The following is a 20,044-nucleotide window of genomic DNA, read 5'->3' on the forward strand; positions in this document are numbered from 1 at the left end:
TTGGAAATTTCTAAGGACACACCTCCCGAAGTGCCCAAACACAAACTTCTACTGATAGAGATTTACTGTTCCCCCGTTGAGCCTTTAGGCTGGTTTCGTTTGGAGTGCCGAACAAAACTCCTTTATTTTACTAATTGGAAGATAACTCAAACTTGACATTGGCCTTGGGAAGAAAGGCCGGAGGCACAAAGAGACGAACTGTTCGATGAAGGAATACGCAAAACTGTTTAAATATTTACATTGCATGCGATGGAGACACGGAAATATGCAAGGAGAAAAGGGCCAAGTAAAGCAGAACCCAAGACAAGGAAATGTTCTGCCAGCTGTGCACTGGTGGTTTGTATGGTTGTCCCATATTTGCTCCATCTTGGAATTTATTATTATGAGCTAACACATCCAGTCCAACTTCAAAATTAATGATATTGCTTCATTGCTTCTTCGAAGAAATCCTGATTTCCTACATCATGGACCTCAGAAAACGCGATCGAAAATATAATCTAAACGATTTTCATCCCGCCTAGGTCAACAAATGGGAGTCATTTCAAACGGAATTTATGTCCTCCACATCTGCATCCTCTAAAATCGTTATTAATTCAAAACAACAAACGCTTTTCCAAAAGTTGAATTAAATTTATGCCCCTAAACTGCACAAACTGGCCGCGCTTCGGTCCGAGCGATCTACAACAAGCGCGCGCGCGCAGAGTAATGTTATTATTCAATAAGCCAATCGCTCTTGCCAAACACGTCGCCACTAATGAAACAATGGGAAGCGTGCAAAGTTGTCCGCCCAGAAGTTGGGCTGGCAATTGATAGCTTTCGTTGCCGTGGCTCTCTCACTCTGTGTGTCTCGGTTATTATCGCGCCCTTAACCCAATGGCGGAAGAACGCTTCTGCAAACTGCAATAAAATCAGAGCCATTTTGCGATTTGTTCCCTCCCGGTTTCAAGTTCGCCAACCGTTCAGTTTCGCAAATGTACGCAAACCGAAGCGCAGCGAAAGGATGTGGAATGGATAAACTTTTCGAAAAACCATGTTACCATACCGTGCACCAGACGTCTGCACTGGTGGCGGTGGATCGTGGATAGGCAAACGCCAAAGTTCAAATGGTGTGTGTGTGTGTTTTTTTTTTTGTTTTTATGTGGGGAAAAAAACAGCGCGAAAGGAGGTTGGCCAACTTGGGATGGAGCAACTTTTCATCGCTTTTCGTTTGGCTCGCTGGTTAAGCTTTAAAATGTGCACTTCCGTTTCGTTGCTGCAGTTGGGCTCTTCGGGGGTTTTCCCCTGCACGCAGCTGTGCATTCAAAGTGCATGACAGGGTGGTCTTTTTAGACTCACCGCCCCATACCGATTGGCAGAAAGACTCGCAGGTTTGGTGGCTGGCGTGTAAGGATGTACAAGTGTGATCCGTACCGTAAACTATTTTATCCTTCCTATCGCAGTGTAACTGTCGTAAAAATTGGATTCATATCGCTTCAAAGGCTTCGGTTGAACAATAATCCCACCGCCATTTACTACGGCAGGCTTTTATTGCAATGAACGTTGCACTTGATCATACTAATGAAATCCTTCCTCTCTCTCTCTCTCTCTCACTATTCACAGATATCCCAAACCGGGCACTGGCAACCCTACGGTCACACTGAACGTTGCCGATCTGACCGACCCGAAAAGCATTCGCATGAACAAGCTTACTCCACCACCAATCCTACTCAATCAGTAAGTATTCTCTACGGGGCAACAGGAAGCAAAAACATCCCCACTCTGTTTTTTTTTCAAAACTTTTTAAGAAATTTCCCCTGTCACCTCCCCGCGACGCTTGTTACAGCTTGTGAGAATCACTTAGGGTATTCTATGGATTTGCCAGAAAAGGAAGAGAAACTTGGGCAAGTGATTGAAAAATATGTAAATCACTCGTTGGTGCAAGTGAATACAAAATGGAGGGATTGAAATAAAATCAAAACAGATAGAATGGGTGGGAGAAGGTTCAACACTTGGATGATCTTTTTACATGATGTTTGCAAACTGAGCGAAAGTTTCGTAATAGTCGTCAGAAGGCTCAAATGCTTATTGATTTAGCATAATAATTTTGATAATTTGATTCAAGCAAAGGTGGTTGAATAATATGTTAACGAAAATTATGTACTTAGATTTATTTAGATAGAACTACAATCTACAAGCTTTTTTTTATTGGCCGTATTGCTTAGTTTACAAGTTATTGTTATTAAAATTTTAAATTAAACAATTTTGCTGATCATTTTCTGATCCTATTTCTCTCCTCTTTGGATCAACGATCTGCTATGTCAAGCCACGAGGGTTTGGAAACAGCTAAGGGAGAACGAACCGGATGGGATTCGATCCCCAGTCAAAACTAGTGAGATACCGGCGCCGTTACCTCTCGTCCAACTTACCACCTACATGAGCGTGACACTAACTACCTTTAAAATCTCTATCGTGCGATTTTGGCTCCCTTTATCTTCCTTGAATATTGAGAGAACATTTTACTCAGAATAGAACTGTTGAACTTCTTTCTATTGTTCTATACCAGAAACACATACGCTATGACCATTCTCAAATACGATAATTCGTTGAGAGTACATGTTAATGTACATATAATAACGAAGGCGCATTATGCTTAAATCTAGGCTCCCTATCATTACAAATAATATGTTACGACGATCGACAGCTTATACACATCAACGATAATAACAAAACCATTTTAAAAATAGTCCAGAAAATGATAGACCAAAGTTAAAAGCATTCTTGCCATATAAACTGGTGCTAAACTTGCTCCATATCAGTATTTTTACAACATGGTGCAACTGGCAACATTGAACTTCATCGTCAGCACAATGATACTAGCATCCGGATACGGCTATGCTAGAATTAAACCTTTGGAGGAACCATTTTTAGTAAAACAAGTGACCAATTTACTAGGCTCCATCCTGACAGCTGTACGAGATCCTCAACCCATCATCATTGTTGATCCCTCTGGACAGCGTTTTGCCGAACCGTTTATCGAAGATCTTCTCCGATCGACGAGTGGCATTTGGAATCCGATAATTTACTACCAGAAACCATCGAAGAAATCAACGGCAATGTCTAGTGAACGAAATCTGTTATACAAACCGAAAGTGTGCATCGTTTTCAAAAACAGTATTATCGATGGTAAGCTCCCATACGAGCTGGTTTACTACACCCAACAACCCTATTGGGACCACAACGCTTACCTAGTGATTCTTCATCAACATGTAACATCCATGAGCACGAAGCAGCTGCTCACTACGATCGTTCACAAGTTGAAAATGCTCGGACTATACCGAATACTGTTCTTGGGCGTAGAATCAAAAGCAGAAACATTGAGCATACACTCCATCAACCCGATCACGAATCGTACTCAAACGCTGCCAGAAGATGAAGCCAACCTTGTCCGGCTATTTCCCGATTATTTGGTCGATCTGCACGGCTTCGAATACACGATCGTAACTGCAGCGAAAGATCCGTTGCTGATTGCCGGTCAACTGTACGGAACAGAAGCCGATTTAATGCGTGACATTGCCCAGCACCAGAATGCTACCTATCGTTTATTGATCGAACGGAGCGTTACGGACCATTACATCGCGCATGGATTGGGAGATCTCTCCTTGTCGAAAGCGTTCCTAGTGGGTAGCACCGTACGCCAGTTTCACGCTATTCCAACGCACGGTGGCATCTGCGTTCACATACCGACTGGAGACGTGATAAGCTTGATCAAGTTTTTTATCAAACCCTTCCACTACGACATCTGGGTGTGTATAGTGGCGTGTGTCACGATGATACTGCTGACCAAAACTGTTTGCCGTGGTAGGATCACCCTGAACGTGGGTTGCTTTCTGGGCGAAACTCCTGGCAAATGGGCACGCTTTGCTGGACATGATCGTGTGCTGGCGGTAATGCTTGCCTTACTCATCCTGTTCTGTCACACCATCTACGAGAGTCAGATATTATCGTTGATTGCGCTGCGTGTGTTTGAGAAACGTATCGAATCGGTCGATCAACTGCTCGCTATCGATTATCATTTCATGGCTCCGCCGGCTGTTCGAAAGTTTGTGATTGGCATCTTTCCCGAGGTTGAACAGCGCATTATTCCAGTGATGGAAGTACCGGTGTTAATGGAGCAGGCTGCAATCCGTGCCGAGCGTGTTTGTGCTTTGGTGCCATGCTCGAACCGCGTGTTTGAAAGCTTTCAAAGCAATCATCGGGGTGGAAACTATTACATCATGCGTGACACGTTCGTACCGTTGCTGGAGTTTATCGGCTTCAATCCCTGCACGATACTGGAACTTAAGTATCGTACCTATCGGCAGCACTTGCTCGAGGGTGGGCTTTCCAACCATTACCGCGCTTGGTACGATCAGCTCGAGCAAGAGATGAAGCATAAAGACGTTAAAGACCAGCAGACGGGAGTGCTTAAAACTGACACACTAGAAGCCATTTTTATGCTCTATCTGTACGGCGTTGCGGCCGGTGCCGTTGTTTTTTTCATGGAAAATGTGCTTTATTTCTATCGCAAGTTTATGAGACGAATAACAAGATGGTGGATGAGGAGAAGACATTTTTAAAAAATTTAGCAGGCGACGATTAACACGTTTAGCAAATTAACTTTAATAAATTTTTGACTGCAAACAATAAAGCCGAGGAACAGTATCGACCAGCAATTAATTACGTTCTAAAGCTCATACAAAATATCAACACAAAATGTTCATTTCGTCCCCGCAGCGCATTTTGAACTGAAACCGAAACTTACCAGCAGCAGCGCCCCATAACAAGCTTCTTTGAAACACAATCTTTGGCCATTGATTATTAGGATCTCTTGTACACACAAAACTTGCTCTTCTTGCTGCAGCGTAACGCCACGCAAAACTCAAACTCAAACAAAATTTACAAAGTTTCCGTTCGAATGAAATATTTTACTCGTTGCTTACGGAGTGTGGCGGTTCCCGATCGCCCGGACCTGCATATCGATCCGCAACTTTCCGAAACCGGTGGTAAGATCTTCCAATATCCCACGGGTGGCCACCGAAAATGGGAAGGGACCAACGGTTATTTACATGCGTTTCCCGTACTGAGAAGGCAGTTTCTGGAGTTGCTGGATGCTAGTTTCGGGAATTCATCATCGTCCCGGATCACCGAGTCGAGTCGAATTGGCGAACACAAAGTGGCAAATGAATTAGTGAGCAGTCGGTGCAAACTCTTGCTTACTCTTGCCTCTTGCTCTTACGAAAAACTCTAAATCAGAAGACTTTCAATTGATCGCAGCATTACCGTAATGGAGTTGAACGGTCTTCAGAAAAAAATCTCCATCAATTTACCATCATATTGAGAGCGACAAATAAAATTCCAATCACTGCTCCGAAAACCAATGCTTCCCGGACCTGTCAGCGGGACTCTATTGCGCTGCTCAATTAATCTAGTACACATAACCGAAACCTGGGCCAAGATAACTGAACCTCACCTAACAATACGTCCATCTGTTTGCTTGTGTGTTTCTTCCCATTTCTTGCACAGAGAGCATTACTTCACCAGCGCGTCCTGGGTGTCACCGTCGGAGGTCAGCGTGGTTTGGATGAACCGGCCCCAGAACCTGTCGGTTGTGACACTGTGCAAAAGCCCGATGTGGTACTGTCAGGAGGTAATTTGTCTTCCAAACAGCATTATCCTTGTCTATTTGCTTCCACATAGCGCCCGCTGGTGGCCAACGACAGCGACAATCATCTGCCATGGCCGTCGTGGTGGCCGGTTTTTCGGCGAAACCAAAAGCAACAGAAATCCGACGATGGCTTTATTCCGTTCAGTTCGCTGGTCACGAATGGCGGAGCAAACGAAGCAAACTAACAGCTACAGCGCTACAACACCATCACAACCGTCACAGATCAAATGCATACGACGAAAATCTCACCGAGATACTTAACATCCCAATCCTCGCCCCTATTGCACGTACCAGTAGTGGCCAGTGCACTCCTCCAAAACCGACCAACTCCCCACTGTCCCAACTATTAGAACGTGAGACACCGAATCGTTTCTCCCTACGAAACGTTAACGTGGGGACGTGAAAAAGCTCGACAATTGAGCACAAGAGCTTTGTCCTGTGTTTTGTTTTTCACTTCTTTTTGTATGTGAATCTCTTTGGTGGTGACCATTGCATTTCAACTGTGAAATTGAAACAATAAATCTCTGACCAACCTTTTCTGGTCGGACCCATCACCATGCGTCCGTGAAATGAGTGGACGGCAGGTGAGCGAAGGAAGAGACTGTGCTGTGTAAAATGGAAAATCGGATGGCCAATCAAACCGTACCATTTCATCCGATGCATTCGCTGTGCAACCACAACCTAATGACAGTTTTTACCTCCGCTTTCACGAGCGGGAAAACTGTAAAGTAAGGAGCTTTGGTGACGAAAAGCTTACTCCACTTCACGTACACAGATTAGCATCGAGCGTTGGTGGAGGCACCTTGCAAGGCAAGGTCCTGACACTAACCCAACAGCCACCCAGATCAAAGCCACCGAAAGGAACACATGAATGGAGACGGTGGACACTAAAAGCGACATCATCCACTTTGCAATGTTTGTGAATTTAGCAGGATTTATTCGAGTGCGTCTCACTACCGTCCCCTTTCTTCCCTATTGCCTCCTCCCGTAGACACACCGGATTAGTGGCGATGGACGTGGCTGGGTCGACGAGATGTCGGTGCCGTTCTTCAGCCTTAATGGCAGCTCGTACATTGCCATCTCGCCGTTGCGCGATGGTTCCGCAGGTAGGTTTTCACTGTGTGGCTTTCTGTTTTTTATTTTATCTTTAGATAGAGAATGTGTGGATGTGTCTGTGGAGAGGATTTTTTTGTTGTTGTTGCTTTCCACCCATCGCGTACCAGATGCTACCGGATGTGAAGACACTTCCCTTACCGGATGTATTCACGTGTATTAATTATTTAAGCATGTGCATAATTTATGACTTACCTTTAGCAGCTGTACTAATTTTGTACGATAATCTCGGCTAATATGGCTCAAATGTTTCTACAAGGCAGAGCACAATTTTTCACACAAGAAAATCTTAAAAAAACAATTTGAGGAAAAGTCCTCGTCAAATCTGATTACTTTTTTTAAATAGCTCAGGAAATAATTCTTACAAATTACGATTAAACGTAATCAAGTTATTTATCAAAGCCGAATACATTATCAAAAGACAACGTACCAAAATGAATTCTCTAAAACGCTTCTTATCAACCGCATCAGTGATCCAGCATATCTACCCATTAAAAGCATCTTAGATGTACATCCTAATGCTAAAGATATGTCATCTTGCCAATTTGTAGCTCTGCGGATCACAAATGCATACACTTAGCCCCGGTAAACCTTACGAAGCCATACGTTCTCCTAACGTACTGGACAGGCACATCATTCATTCTGGTTCGACTGGCGTACCGCAAATAAAAGTAAAAGACCCCACCGCACACACACACTCACTTTCTCTCGTGCTCTGTCCCTCCTCGTACACTAACGAACCGAAGATGGATGTTTCGTTTGATCCGATTCCGTTCCCGGCTACCGGAAGTTTTTCGGAGGATTTAGCTCATTATTCAACCACTCCATTATCCGTTGTTCATATGATATCCGCTCCGCTCTCCGCAGGACACTTCCGACACCTGGTACACGTGCACATCGGCAAAAAGCGCATCATACCATTGACTCATGGCCGGTTCGAGGTTAATAAAATTCTCCACTGGGATCAGGCGAATAATTTCGTGTAAGTTGTCCGAACTCCACCCAAAAGTGCTTCCCGACCGGGTGGAGATGGTGCGGGGTGAGCCACAATTTATGGGCCGGTTTTTTTATTTACGATTCCCATTCCCATTGCTGTCGAAACTTTAGCTACTACCTCGGCATCCCGGAGCACTCGCCGGCCCAGCAGCATCTGTACCGAGCGTCCTCACTGCCACCAAAGCAAGGCACCTCGCCTAGACCGCCGCGTTGTCTCACCTGTAGCCATCAGCACAGTTCGCATGCGCACGTCACGATCAAGGCGTCGAACCGTGTGCAGCAACAGTGGAACGACGATTGGGAAGATATCGAGGACGAGGAGGAAGAGTACGTTGAGGTACCGATGACAACGCCACCCTCGAAACGGAAGCGAAAACCTTCCGAACCGGACGTGGTCGCACCACTGCCACCGATGCCCTGTCAGTACTTTACCGCCATCTTTGCGCCTAGTAACAGCGAGTACGCACTGATCGAGTGTCTTGGTCCGATTGTGCCGTTCAGTGCAATCTATCGTATCGTGCCGGACGTGAGCAAAAGTCCCACGCAGGTCCTGTACTACCTGCAAAACAATACGGCACTGGCCGATCGGATCAGCAAGATAGCGCTGCCACAGGTAAAGTCCTTCCCGGTGATGATTTCGGGCGGGTATCATGCACAGGTGCGGCTGTTTTTGCCGCCCGGACTGCGGGAGGATGAGATCACGCGTTATCCCATGATCGTGCACGTGTAAGTAGCGTTCCTTGTAGAAAATTGATGAAGTGTATTTAGCTTTAATAGGAATTGAGCATCTGTGAAATTCCCTTTCCACTCCCACAGATACTCGGGACCGGGCACGCAACTAGTGACGGACAAGTGGCGTGTCGATTGGAACACTTATCTGGCCGGTACGAAGGATTACATCGTGACGCAAATCGATGGGCGAGGATCGAGTGGCCAGGGCTATCAGCTGCTGCACGAGGTCTACCGAAGGCTCGGTACGGTCGAGGTGTCCGATCAGCTCGAGGTGGCCGAATATCTGCGTGACAGTTTGCACTTTGTCGATAAGCGACGCGTTGGTATCTGGGGCTGGAGTTACGGTGGTTATACGGCGGCTCTTGCTATGGCCAGTCCAACCAGCTTGTTCCAGTGTGGCATCAGTGTTGCTCCCGTCACTAACTGGAAGCTTTACGGTATGGGTTCCTAGGCTAGCTTTTACACCGTCCTTGAGAAACACAGCTCATCTCATTTTGGGGATAATTTCTGACTTTCTTCCAATTTCCTTGTGTTGCAGATTCAACGTACACCGAGCGCTACATGGGCATGCCGAACGTAACAGACAACTACAAGGGCTACGAAGACAGCGATCTGTCGAAGCACGCCGAAAAACTGCGGGACAAGCAGTTCCTCATGGTAAGCAGCCCCTCTACACACACACATTCACACCCGAGTCCATTAGGCTACGCATTAGCTATTACAGCAGAAAAACAAACCCAAAAGGATCGATTACAGCCGTAGTGTGCGCTAGATTACGGCTATCAACCTCACCGGGAGGAAAGGCAATCCTTCATCGACCGTTCTTCCAGGACACCCCCGTCGATGGCGTCGCCCGGTGGTAAAGAAACGACTCGGCGAGCAGCTTTCCCGTCATCGCTCGGGCAAATTTATGTTTCCAACCCTCGGCTCGGCGCAAACCACTGCCATTACATTTAATCAACCATTCGCTTCGCTTTCACCACTTACGCTTACCCCTTTTCGTTTTCTCGCCCCCGTTTCCTCGCACAGGTTCACGGTACGGCGGACGATAATGTGCACTTCCAGCAGAGCATGGTCTTTTCGAAGGCGCTCTCGAGCAAGGGCGCCCTGTTCAAGCAGCTGATATATCCCGACGAGGGCCACAATCTGGCCGGCGTGAAGAAGCACCTCTACCGGTCGATGACGCTCTTCCTCGAGGACTGTTTCCGGAAGCTGGTAAGTTAGCTCGAGCGCCGAGATTGAGTGGAAAGTGCCCGGATAAATCTTGCACCGAACCTCGCGGTGGGTCGCGATTAATGGGAGCTAAATAAGAAGGGTGAATGGGTGGAGGGATTGGACCAGCGAGGCTTTACTATTCTTAACAGCGGTAAATTGATGCTCAACGCAATACACTTTACGAGGTTTTGTCGAGACTTTACCAGTTGGCTGGCATGGGCAGGGCATGAGCTTCGGCGCCATCTGAATTGCAAATGACTTGCGGTATTCGGTGTAAGGGTATTGCTTCGCTAGCGCTGTAGCAAAATCGAATCTTTAACCTTACAAAAACCCTGAGTACTGTGTTTTTTACGGTCACAATTGTACTTCTGAGAGGGTAGTCCTATTCGAGAGACCAACAAGCACAAATCTGATTACAACTCAAACTTTTCTGATTTTTATAGGCATAACTCATTTTGCCCAGCACCAACGATTCGAATCCGAATCCGACGGTTCAAGAACTCTAACCTATGCATCCCAGCGGTCATCGTTGCCGTATTTCTGCTACAAATTGGCCCTTATAGTTTGCCAATCGATTGGAAAATTTACCCTAATCTGTTTCCTTCTTTATCCACCCATTAAATGAACTGGTGTCATTAGGGAAGTTTTTCCCTGAGATCGGCTTTAGAAATTAATGTCCTAAAACGTTCCCATGAAATATGTAAATGCATAAATTATTTTCTATCGCCCCGGCACAACCCAATAGTAGTTGCACAGGCACCAAGTGAGGCCCTGCTTGTTGTTTGTCACGTATACGCGCTGGTCGTTGGAGTTCATGGGACCGAGGAGTTTTGATACCTTAATTAACATTCAAAATCGCAACTCCATACGCTGCGAACCGTGCTGATGCTGTTCGACACGTTACAGGTCAGAGTGAATAAAGTTTTATTTCCCGCCGTCCTTCCGTGATCGCCTCTCCACGTGACCACCAATCGCGAGGAGCAAAAGTTTTCTTCGCGAACCGGATACAAAACCCTTCGGCTTTGGGCCGAGTCGCTCGCTAGTGTTTCATTAATAATATTGCTCTTTCTTTCGCCGATGCGCTGTCGATGGGAAAGCGTTTCGGTTCGGGTCTCAGACGTAGAGGACGAACCATGCCTGGGGCGCATAAAGGGGCGCACCAAGGTTTGGTTGATCGATATCGAGCAAACATGCTGATAAAATAAGCCATTTGCCCTAAGCTGACCCGCCCGCTCTAATAAACTGACATCACATCACATTTCAAACGACAACCGTTGCCCACCCGACCCGGCAGCTGCCCAACAATGTTCTGGGCGCGTTCTTCCGGGCACGCCTTTCCTACCCATAACGCACTTCCTTCCATGTCCATCGTTTAGCTGCTTCGTTACGTCCCGTTTTTTTTTTACTTCGTGACTAATACTACTAACACGCACTTGATCTTGCTCTGTTCTCTGCTCTCCCACTCTCTTTCTTTAGGTGCCGTTGGACGTAAAGCCGGGCCTGGGAAACGGTGGTTCCAGTGATTAATATTTGCTTGATTACTTCGGTGCTACTGATTCAGCTTCAAGTTTCATGTAAAAGTTTCTCACTCTTCTCTAGCAAAACCGATTCCTTTCTACACTGTCTAACTGGCGCAAAGTCGGAGCCTACCGGAACCTACGAAGTGAAGCCAACATCAGGAAAAGAAAACACGTGTGCGAAAAGGGTATTCAACATTCATGGCCACAATTCACTCTTGCATGGTGGATACCGTTCTTGGACAAGTATTTTTATTTTGATGCTTTGTTGAAACATGGTTCTTGGCCCTCTCTCTCTCTCTCTGCAACATTTTACCATCTTGATCTGCCGAGATCAATCTGCAGAAACCATCAACATCCTCATCATCATCAGCAGGATGTGGTACCGCCATGGTGCCCGGGAAGGAAAAGCTTACAGAACACACGTTCCAAGCGTAGGGGGGAAAAAAACAAACACACGGTGGGCCAGTGAAAGAGTGTACGAAAGGAGTCGAAATAACAAATAGGAAACAATACGTTACACACAAACTTGTAGTTGAGCCAATTTCTGCGTAGTATCTGAAGTAGGATTTCTTCACATTCACGCGTGAACTAACGCACGCGTTCGCTCTCCGTCTCTGTCTCACTGTCGGCAGCCGATAGCGAGATAGCGAAGTAGAGGGGAATAGAAACACAGGACAGCGGATGCTCATGGGGTGTTGTTTGGTCTGGCGTGGCGCACAAAACATCCTTTGCCATGCCCGTGTGTCAAAATTCAGCCCATTCACTTCAGTGAGCAAATACACTGCATCATTAAAAACCATGCTCGTGACGGTACGGTACCCATCCAGCACACGGACGCACACGAGCGTCACCAGCGTCACAGACGGGTACGCAAACAGTAACACACGTGGCTGTAGAATAGAATGATCTGAAGGCACATATTTGCGCGACTTTGCTCCCGCAGTCGGCAGGTCGGCACGTTTTTGCGCTTCAGCAGTTCGCGATGGAGAGAGTGTGAATATGGAGTGAACGGCTTTAATTGCCATTCCCTAGCTCACTACTTCTTCTGCTCGCTTGTATCTCTGGGGCGTAGGGCGTGAATTAGTAGTTTGAAACAATGAAACAAACTGCAAATAAAATAATGGGCAAAAAAAAGCAGCGAACTCCACAGAAACGACAGACCGAGCAAAGACAGAGAAAAAATATATATACCATGGTTGTGACAAACTTAAGCGATTCATACAGAGAACGGGCGAATTGCGATCGATCGAATCCAGATAATCCGTTTTTGCCAGATAGTGAGAGCACTACTCCACATGAGTCACGTGGATGCTTGGAGTCCATACACAAGCGATCAACTCTCTGGTCTCCATTTTTATGGCTTGGCTTTGGCAAAAAGGGAACTCTGCGAAAATTAAAAGAGTGCACTAGCCCCTCGCAAACCGAAATCGCGGCCAATCGATCCGTTCTGCCCTGTTACTCCCTCCCCCACAATTCCCTGTCTCTCTATCTCCCTTACACTCACTCTTTTTCCTTCTATTTCCTCGCTAACGAAAACAAACCTGTACATATACCGAAACGAACGTGTGATAGTGCGACCAACGCGTGGCCCCAGCGATGCGGTCTAAGAGGAGAGAAAACCCGTGAGAAAGCTAAGGTAAATGACGCGTGCAATAACAATTATTAATACAGTAACGATGGTAGCCCAATTTCCAACCCCACCACGAGATGGCGTCTTTGGTGGGAAGCCGGGAGGGACAGGAGCATAAGACCGAAGTGATGTAGTTATAGCGAGTGTGGTGTTGTTGTGTAAATTTATCTAGACGAGATAACAAGAAAAAAATCCCGATTCTTATGCAGCCATTTCCATGAGTGTGTGGATGCGGGCAGTAAGATACGCCAGTCCACCCTCCACTCACCAGGTCATTTCATTTTCGTTACTATCTATACATAATTGCGGTTTTTCTTTTCATGATTAAATATACATTTTCCCATTCAAGCTCAGCATTCAAAGCAATAACGTTAGAACCAAAAAGAAGCCATATCAAGCTAACCTGGGCACTGTTGTTATACCGCTCAACTCACTAACACTGTAAATTGTTATTTCTACCGCAAGCTGACAACGTTACTCTTCGTTCTATCCATGCTTTACGAATCATTCGCATTAACGTCACGTGGAGCAACAAAAAAAAGCATAAAACTCTCCTGGTGAACTAATCACACTCATCTATCTAAACCCCTACAGCGCTCCCTGTAGAATTATTCGGTTAGGACACCCGAAATTGTCTCCCTTTTTTGTTTTTTGGTCGGTTTCTCGATGTTTTGCACATTACCATTTCTGTCTCCTGGCCCCGAATGGAAAGGGTTTACCCCTTTCGTAAGGAACGGCCGACGTTGTGGAGCGTTGTTTTAAATTTAATTAACACCCCGATGGTATCATCCCGAAAAACCACCACCGATGGTCACAGCTCAACGTCCTCAAGGGGTTGGCCTCCGTCGGTTCGTTGCGAATTCTAGCCTATTCTACGGACACTCGACAACCATCTGTTGAAAAAAGGACATTTTCAAGGACACTTATGCATGGCCTGTGGTTTCCACGGTGAAAGCGAGATCCAATTTTCTCCCATCCAGACAGAGAGAGGGAGAGAGAAAGAGATCTACACGCACACCCACAATACGCCCTCGGAGGCAGAGAGTTCGAAGGACACAGATTTCATGGGTGTTAAATTAATTTACGATTATGATTCCGCTCGATTTCATACGATTCCACCGAACCACACCAGCCCATCGGCTGTGGTACAATTGGCAATTTCTCGTACCGAACCGGTGGTATGACTTCCGGAGGCGCTCTTACCGTTACGATAGCTTCTACCAATCGAACATGGGGTAGATTAAAGCTTAAAGCTCTACTGTCGTACATGTCGAGTTAGATTGTGTTTTTGCTCGTTTTTTTCCACATCTCGGGCGGATTATTTGAATTTATGCGAACGCTGTTGAACGTTGTTGTAGCGTTATTGTAGAACGGCTCGACCTACCGCCACTACCACCGCACATTATAGGGCGTGTGACAGGGTGGGTGAGTCCTTGTTTTCTGGCACGACTGATGGTGTGCTTCATGTGACCGTGACGCACTTTTAAAATTGCTCTAGCAGGGTTGAGGTAAATCTTGATCGACCGCAACCAGCAGATGGTAGGGGGTTTGCCAAAATTAAATTCTCATCTGTTTCATGATAACACAAATTGTGAGGACTTTCATGATTTCTACCGAAGTTCTTCCCTTTAAAATAAATAAACACTTTCAAGTCCTGTGTAAAATATTTTGCTCTCGAAGGAAGTTTACTATGCAAACTACAGGACTCGCGTTGACGAGTGAATGTACTAAATTATTTAATATTACCTTACCGGAAAGGTAAACTGTGATGTGCCTCAAATCCAAAAACCCGCCATCGGCCCTTCGGTATGCATAACGATACAGTTTTACGACTCCACCATAAACCGTGATGGGACCGTGGTCCCATCGCCAAAGACGGATCGTCAAATCCCGATGCGAGTTTTGATGCTTTATTATTTACCATGCCAAGCCTCCTGGAAAAAAGGAGGAAACATCCGGGACGATCGTACACTTCAATGGAAAATGTGAGATGAAAAATCCAAACACTGCATATGAGCGTACACGTCAAAGAAACAATACTACCGGAGCATAAAAACCTACCTACCGGGTGTTTTTCTCCCAAATTACAAAGCCTCTAGCAGCTCCACTGCGAGGGAGAACCACGAAAGGATGTGATGTGAAATTTAAGCGCCACCAGGCGTCTCCATTTTTTGCGTCGTGATTTGGTTGGCGGGTGTTTTTTGTTGGCCCCCCCGTCACTGATTTTTACGAAAGGAAAACACACCAATGAGAGTGTACAGAATGATGCGTAGAAATCATTACCCCGCTATCCCTGCTATCGCAAGGGATGAGTGGTACCTTTTCACCTTCATGCATACATTCCATTAGCCCCGCTAGACAGTGCTTGTATAACGCTGGCGTAACATTCTGCCGACATATCGACCGAAAAGGTTCCATGTGTTCTGTGCTTTGGCAAGGAGCTGTGCTATCATTGTACACTTCCAAGGAAACAATTTTGACCAACTAACATTAATCACGCGGTGGCATTTGCCAGTAAAACGGAAGCCAATCATAACGATCCGTTCCGTGAGCCGGCGTCTGTTACGCAAATAAATGGACACCAATACGTCGCTGGACTGTTTTTTTTTTTCATCAACTTCTTGAAAGGGTTACATGCGAATAAAAGGCTTTTCCGAATCATGCTTACTAATACTGTTCTCGGCACGAAATTCATTGTTTCCTATCTAAACAGTTGAGCAGTTGCTGTTACGAACGATCGCCCTCTAATACCTTTTCGCATTTGATATGCTCACATAACGCACTGTTATGGTAGATTAATCATCCGATCAAATCGAAACAGTTGTTACGAGAAAAGTTATTCCTTTCGTGCTGTTGTTTGGTTTGCTCCAATCGCTCCACTAATCCATTCACGGTAAAACGGTGTTGATGAGTTGTTTTAACGACATCATTTGAGCTACCCACAACATTATCCCCATCCCCAGCTGCCTCATTCTCGGTTCCCGGAGACGGTGCTGTTCCACACTCAATCATATCAGTGATACCAGTAGACACCTTTCCCGCTCGATAGGTTCGGTAGGCAATCAAAAGCATAGCAATTATCACACTGTGGTGGTGGTGGTGTAGCAAATAATCTGCCGGTAATATAATGCTGCTAAAAGAGTATAAACTACACACATGTCACATTAATCACAAGAGAATACGTTACACAAGATCTACCCTTAAACCCAGAAGGAAGTTTGTAAAAACAAAACAAGAAAACTCGTCCAAAGCTTCTTAAACCTTTCGACTAATTCTATCCGCTCTGTTTCCCTGCTGATAAAAGATAAGTAGATACCAATCGCTTTCGAAACATTCTTCAAATTTCATTTAATCTACAACACTCCTTCAACTGTTACTCGAACTCCCGACTACCTTACTTTAGCTCGTTTTTCCACTTCTACGCTTAACGTGATAGAGAGTTTGGAAATCTAAAAACCATAAGTATAGCAACTAAACTGAAAAAAACCGATAATACAATAATGATAAGCACCGACAGTAGCATTTAAGCGATCTCCTCCATTTATGACCTTAAAACCCACATCCGCATTAACCGGATGATAAACCGGAGTGTAGTGTAGCGAATAGGAAGATAATAAATTAAGGGTCCAAAACAAAGCAAAACAAAAAACAAACACATTGTTGAAAATAAGAAACAAGAGTTTAAAACTTATATAGCATATGGTGGGCCGTGGGCGAGCAAAGTGTTGGAATGGAAGGGCAAAACCCGCATTACCCAAACAAACTATTTACTAACTTAGGCTGCGTAAAAGGTAGCTCGTAAGTTGCATGTACATTTAGCAAAGCAAACGCTCGAGTTTATTCAAGTAGTTCAAGTTCAAGTATTTGATGTTTTGAACCAGCCGCATGGGCGCAGTGCGCTCAACTTTAACGGGGTGGTCCCTAGTGTCCATACTAAGTGTATGTGTGTGCGTGTGTGTTTTTGGTGTGCGTGGTAGTGTATTCGTTCAGTAGCAGCCTTCGATGTTCTTGTTCGCGTTTCTTGCATCCATTCGTTTGAGTCACACACTCGAAGCAAAGCCAAATGAGTGAAAACTGAATGGTTATAGTGTATATAAGCAAAGAACTTTCCTCGCAAATAGGCAAATAGTCTAGTTTCGTCCTGGTAGGACAACTGTTGCAAAGTATCACTAATGGAAGTTACTGCTAAACACGATAAGCCAATCGAAACGGTTGGCTTTTTGAATTTGATTTGAAATTCTGTTTGTACTACATTGAATTCAACTTGATCTTACCCTTCGGTTAACACTACTAGATCTAGTTGAGATATTTCTAAAAAAACTATTAATCCTTGTTAATATGCGCCATTTTCATTTTTGCACATCCCTAACGCGTGCGCTGCTTCTGTACAAAGAATGAACCAAAGCTGGCGTGTGCGTTCCGACGCATAATGTTTTATGGATTGATTTTCCTTTTTTAAAACGATCAAACGATTGATGAAAGAAAGGGTCCGAGCAAAACAAGGTTTGGCGCCCCGTTTATCATCAGCGTGCAACAGAACAATTCTAAACCGGAGAAAATATCAATGAACAAAACCAAAGAGATCGTAACCTGGGCCTGGACGCCTCAGCGGGGCATTACAAGACCGAATGTGTGTTTGTTGAAACGAAACGGGCACTGCACTCGAATGTGCAGCATGCATCGTTGATTGCCGACCGCCTGCAAACAACTCTGGCTCCACCAATTGCATCCAACATTGCATGGGAGGAGCTCACAAACACCGGGACAGTTGCGTCCAACTCATCGAAGTTGAATGCAAGCCATTGGAGCAAATGCATTTCCACGGTTCGGTGGAAAATAGACTTTAGGGGTAAGGAATGCTGGTATTTATTGGTTCTAAACTGTTAAAAAGAAAACAATATTTAAAACTAACCAGTAAACGTGTGTTTGTGTGTGTGTGAAAACTATTAACCAAATGCAATTCCAAGCTCTGTGCTACTGTTGTTCCCCAGCGTATCGTAGCGAATCGGGACGAGAACGCTACACCCTTCGTCCTTCCAACCCGGCGTATTCGTGATAATATGGAGATGAATAAAGCAAAACAAAACAAGAAACAAATCACTCTAGCAATAATGTGGATCGTCCATTCCTGGGAAGAGGAAGGTCCTAGACTTTCGTACCGTTTGCCTTTTAAATTACGCTCTTCTAACTGAAAGAGAAACCGAATAAATAAAAACACACACACACAACAATGAGGCCCCAAGGCAAGAGCGGCGAGCACGAGACACACTTTACTCAACCACCGTAAGAAAAGCAAAACAGTGTAACAGAGTATAAAGTAAGTGAATCTATCAAAAAGCGAGGGAAGGCAACACTATTAACAACACTATTATGTACAAAATATTTAACATAAAGCCCCCGTACACGCACGCGTTTGACACGTGTGCACGTGTAATGGCGGTTTACCACACCACATACAAAAAAAAGTCACAAGCATATGTAGCGAACGTAGCGGGAACATATTGTTCCCTTTTGCAACAGCATAGTCTCCTCCAGTGTCCACGGTGCAGGAGGACATTTGGAAGAGAAAAGAAAACAACTCTACCGTTCCGTAGGAAAGTGACCCGTTTGCGCGAGCGCACGTATCTAAGCCACGTTATACAATCTACTATCCACTATCGTTTACGTTTCGAATTTCGAATTTAACCGTTTCAAAGATGCAATAACTTACCGTTAAAGGGCGGCTGCAGCGTGTGGTGAACGGCCAAGTGTTCGTACTCATATCAGCGTAGCTCGTCGTTCCCTGTACCCACCAGCTGCAGTCGGTTCTAAGTAGATAAAACTTATGAATTGTAGCAACCCCTTCCCCCAATTTCGAACCTCGAACGCTCAAAACTGAGGACCACCGTTTTACAGTCCAGGTGGAAGATAGTACGTCCTGTAAATAGAGCAAGCGAAGCTCCTTACATACAACAACCCTGGCTAAAGGCGTAGAAGCGTTCCACGTAAGTCTCTATTTAACGAACAAACACAATTAAAAACAAACAAGGAAACAAAAATTATTAGCAAACGTAGTGAGCTGACAAGCAAAGCAACACAAAATACGAAAGAGAAACATGTCAACAAAGTGTTAAAAGAAAAGAGCAAAGTAACATAACAAAAACAAAACCAAACTTAGTATATACATTTTACCTTCGGTTTCGTTTTACGCAAAGCAGGACGTGATGTATTGGGAAGGGTGTAATAATAACAGGAAGGTGGAAATCGAATAAGCAAAACTATACCAAAAACACAAATGAACAACACAGAATCAAACTCTAATAAAAAAAAAAAAAACAATGGCAAACAAATTACTCCAACCGAACCGAAATGGTTTAATATTTACAACAAAACAAACAAGCAAGTCCCTCTTTCATCTCAGATAGCCTGAACTGTTAAATACACACAGACACAGAAGAGAAGCTAGTAATATGTAAGATATTATGTATCACTAACTGCGTAACAATAAGAACGCAATGGACGTGCGGACGAGAATGGTCGAAAGCAGGGCAATGACATCAGGCAAATGAGCGAAACAAAACAGAACAAGAACAGAACAACTGGATACTAATTGCGCGAGTTCAATAAAGAAAGATATTTTAAATTCATGACAAACGCTGTAAGTGCTTCCTCTCTTCGTCGGTATGATGTGTATTAATATCATTCTGCAGGTTGATCACGTTAGTTCATCTTTCCAATGGAGCCGATGTGTATCATTCTAACCATTCAGACCATCAGACCATTCTAGGGCAGCTACTACGTGTACATGTTTGAACTCTTCATGGAAATAATGGTAAGTCACTGGGAGCACTTGAATATTGATGACATCATTACAGTTAATGTAATATTTTCCAATTGATTCTTGGCCGAATAATTATCGGTAAAGTCTTGTATAAGTCGGAATAAGTCTCAGTCTTGGACTGAGTGATTTCCATAAGTTATGACCAGGACGTATGTTTTGTGCTAGGTCCCAAGGTTCATAACGACACGTTCAACTGGCCCTCAGGCTTTTTCTTTCGACATTAGTTAGGAGTTAGGCAATAGGAGTAGTTTTTCTCGGTGTAAGATCGGCATTCCTAACTATATTTTGATCTTACAGATCGTTCTTAGGGCGATGAACTTGATACCTTCAGGCTG

General features: G+C 44.8%; 1 protein-coding gene across 5 annotated transcripts in view; it reads left to right on the forward strand.

Moving 5' to 3' along the window:
- LOC118511718 (venom dipeptidyl peptidase 4) overlaps positions 1-19,522 on the forward strand; it is a 102,391-nt gene extending 82,869 nt beyond the window's left edge. For all 5 annotated transcript variants that reach the window (XM_036055144.1, XM_036055143.1, XM_036055145.1 and 2 more), the window contains 9 exons: positions 1,600-1,713; positions 5,542-5,665; positions 6,675-6,789; positions 7,664-7,778; positions 7,904-8,518; positions 8,609-8,961; positions 9,063-9,181; positions 9,554-9,739; positions 11,216-19,522. In XM_036055144.1, the coding sequence (XP_035911037.1) occupies positions 1,600-1,713; positions 5,542-5,665; positions 6,675-6,789; positions 7,664-7,778; positions 7,904-8,518; positions 8,609-8,961; positions 9,063-9,181; positions 9,554-9,739; positions 11,216-11,266 (1,792 nt within the window). In that variant the 3' untranslated portion in view covers positions 11,267-19,522. The remainder of the gene's footprint in view (positions 1-1,599; positions 1,714-5,541; positions 5,666-6,674; positions 6,790-7,663; positions 7,779-7,903; positions 8,519-8,608; positions 8,962-9,062; positions 9,182-9,553; positions 9,740-11,215) is intronic.
- Positions 19,523-20,044: the final 522 nt, after the last annotated feature.

The sequence above is a fragment of the Anopheles stephensi genome, chromosome 3, assembly GCF_013141755.1.
Source record: "Anopheles stephensi strain Indian chromosome 3, UCI_ANSTEP_V1.0, whole genome shotgun sequence".
Classification (NCBI taxonomy): Eukaryota; Metazoa; Arthropoda; class Insecta; order Diptera; family Culicidae; genus Anopheles; species Anopheles stephensi.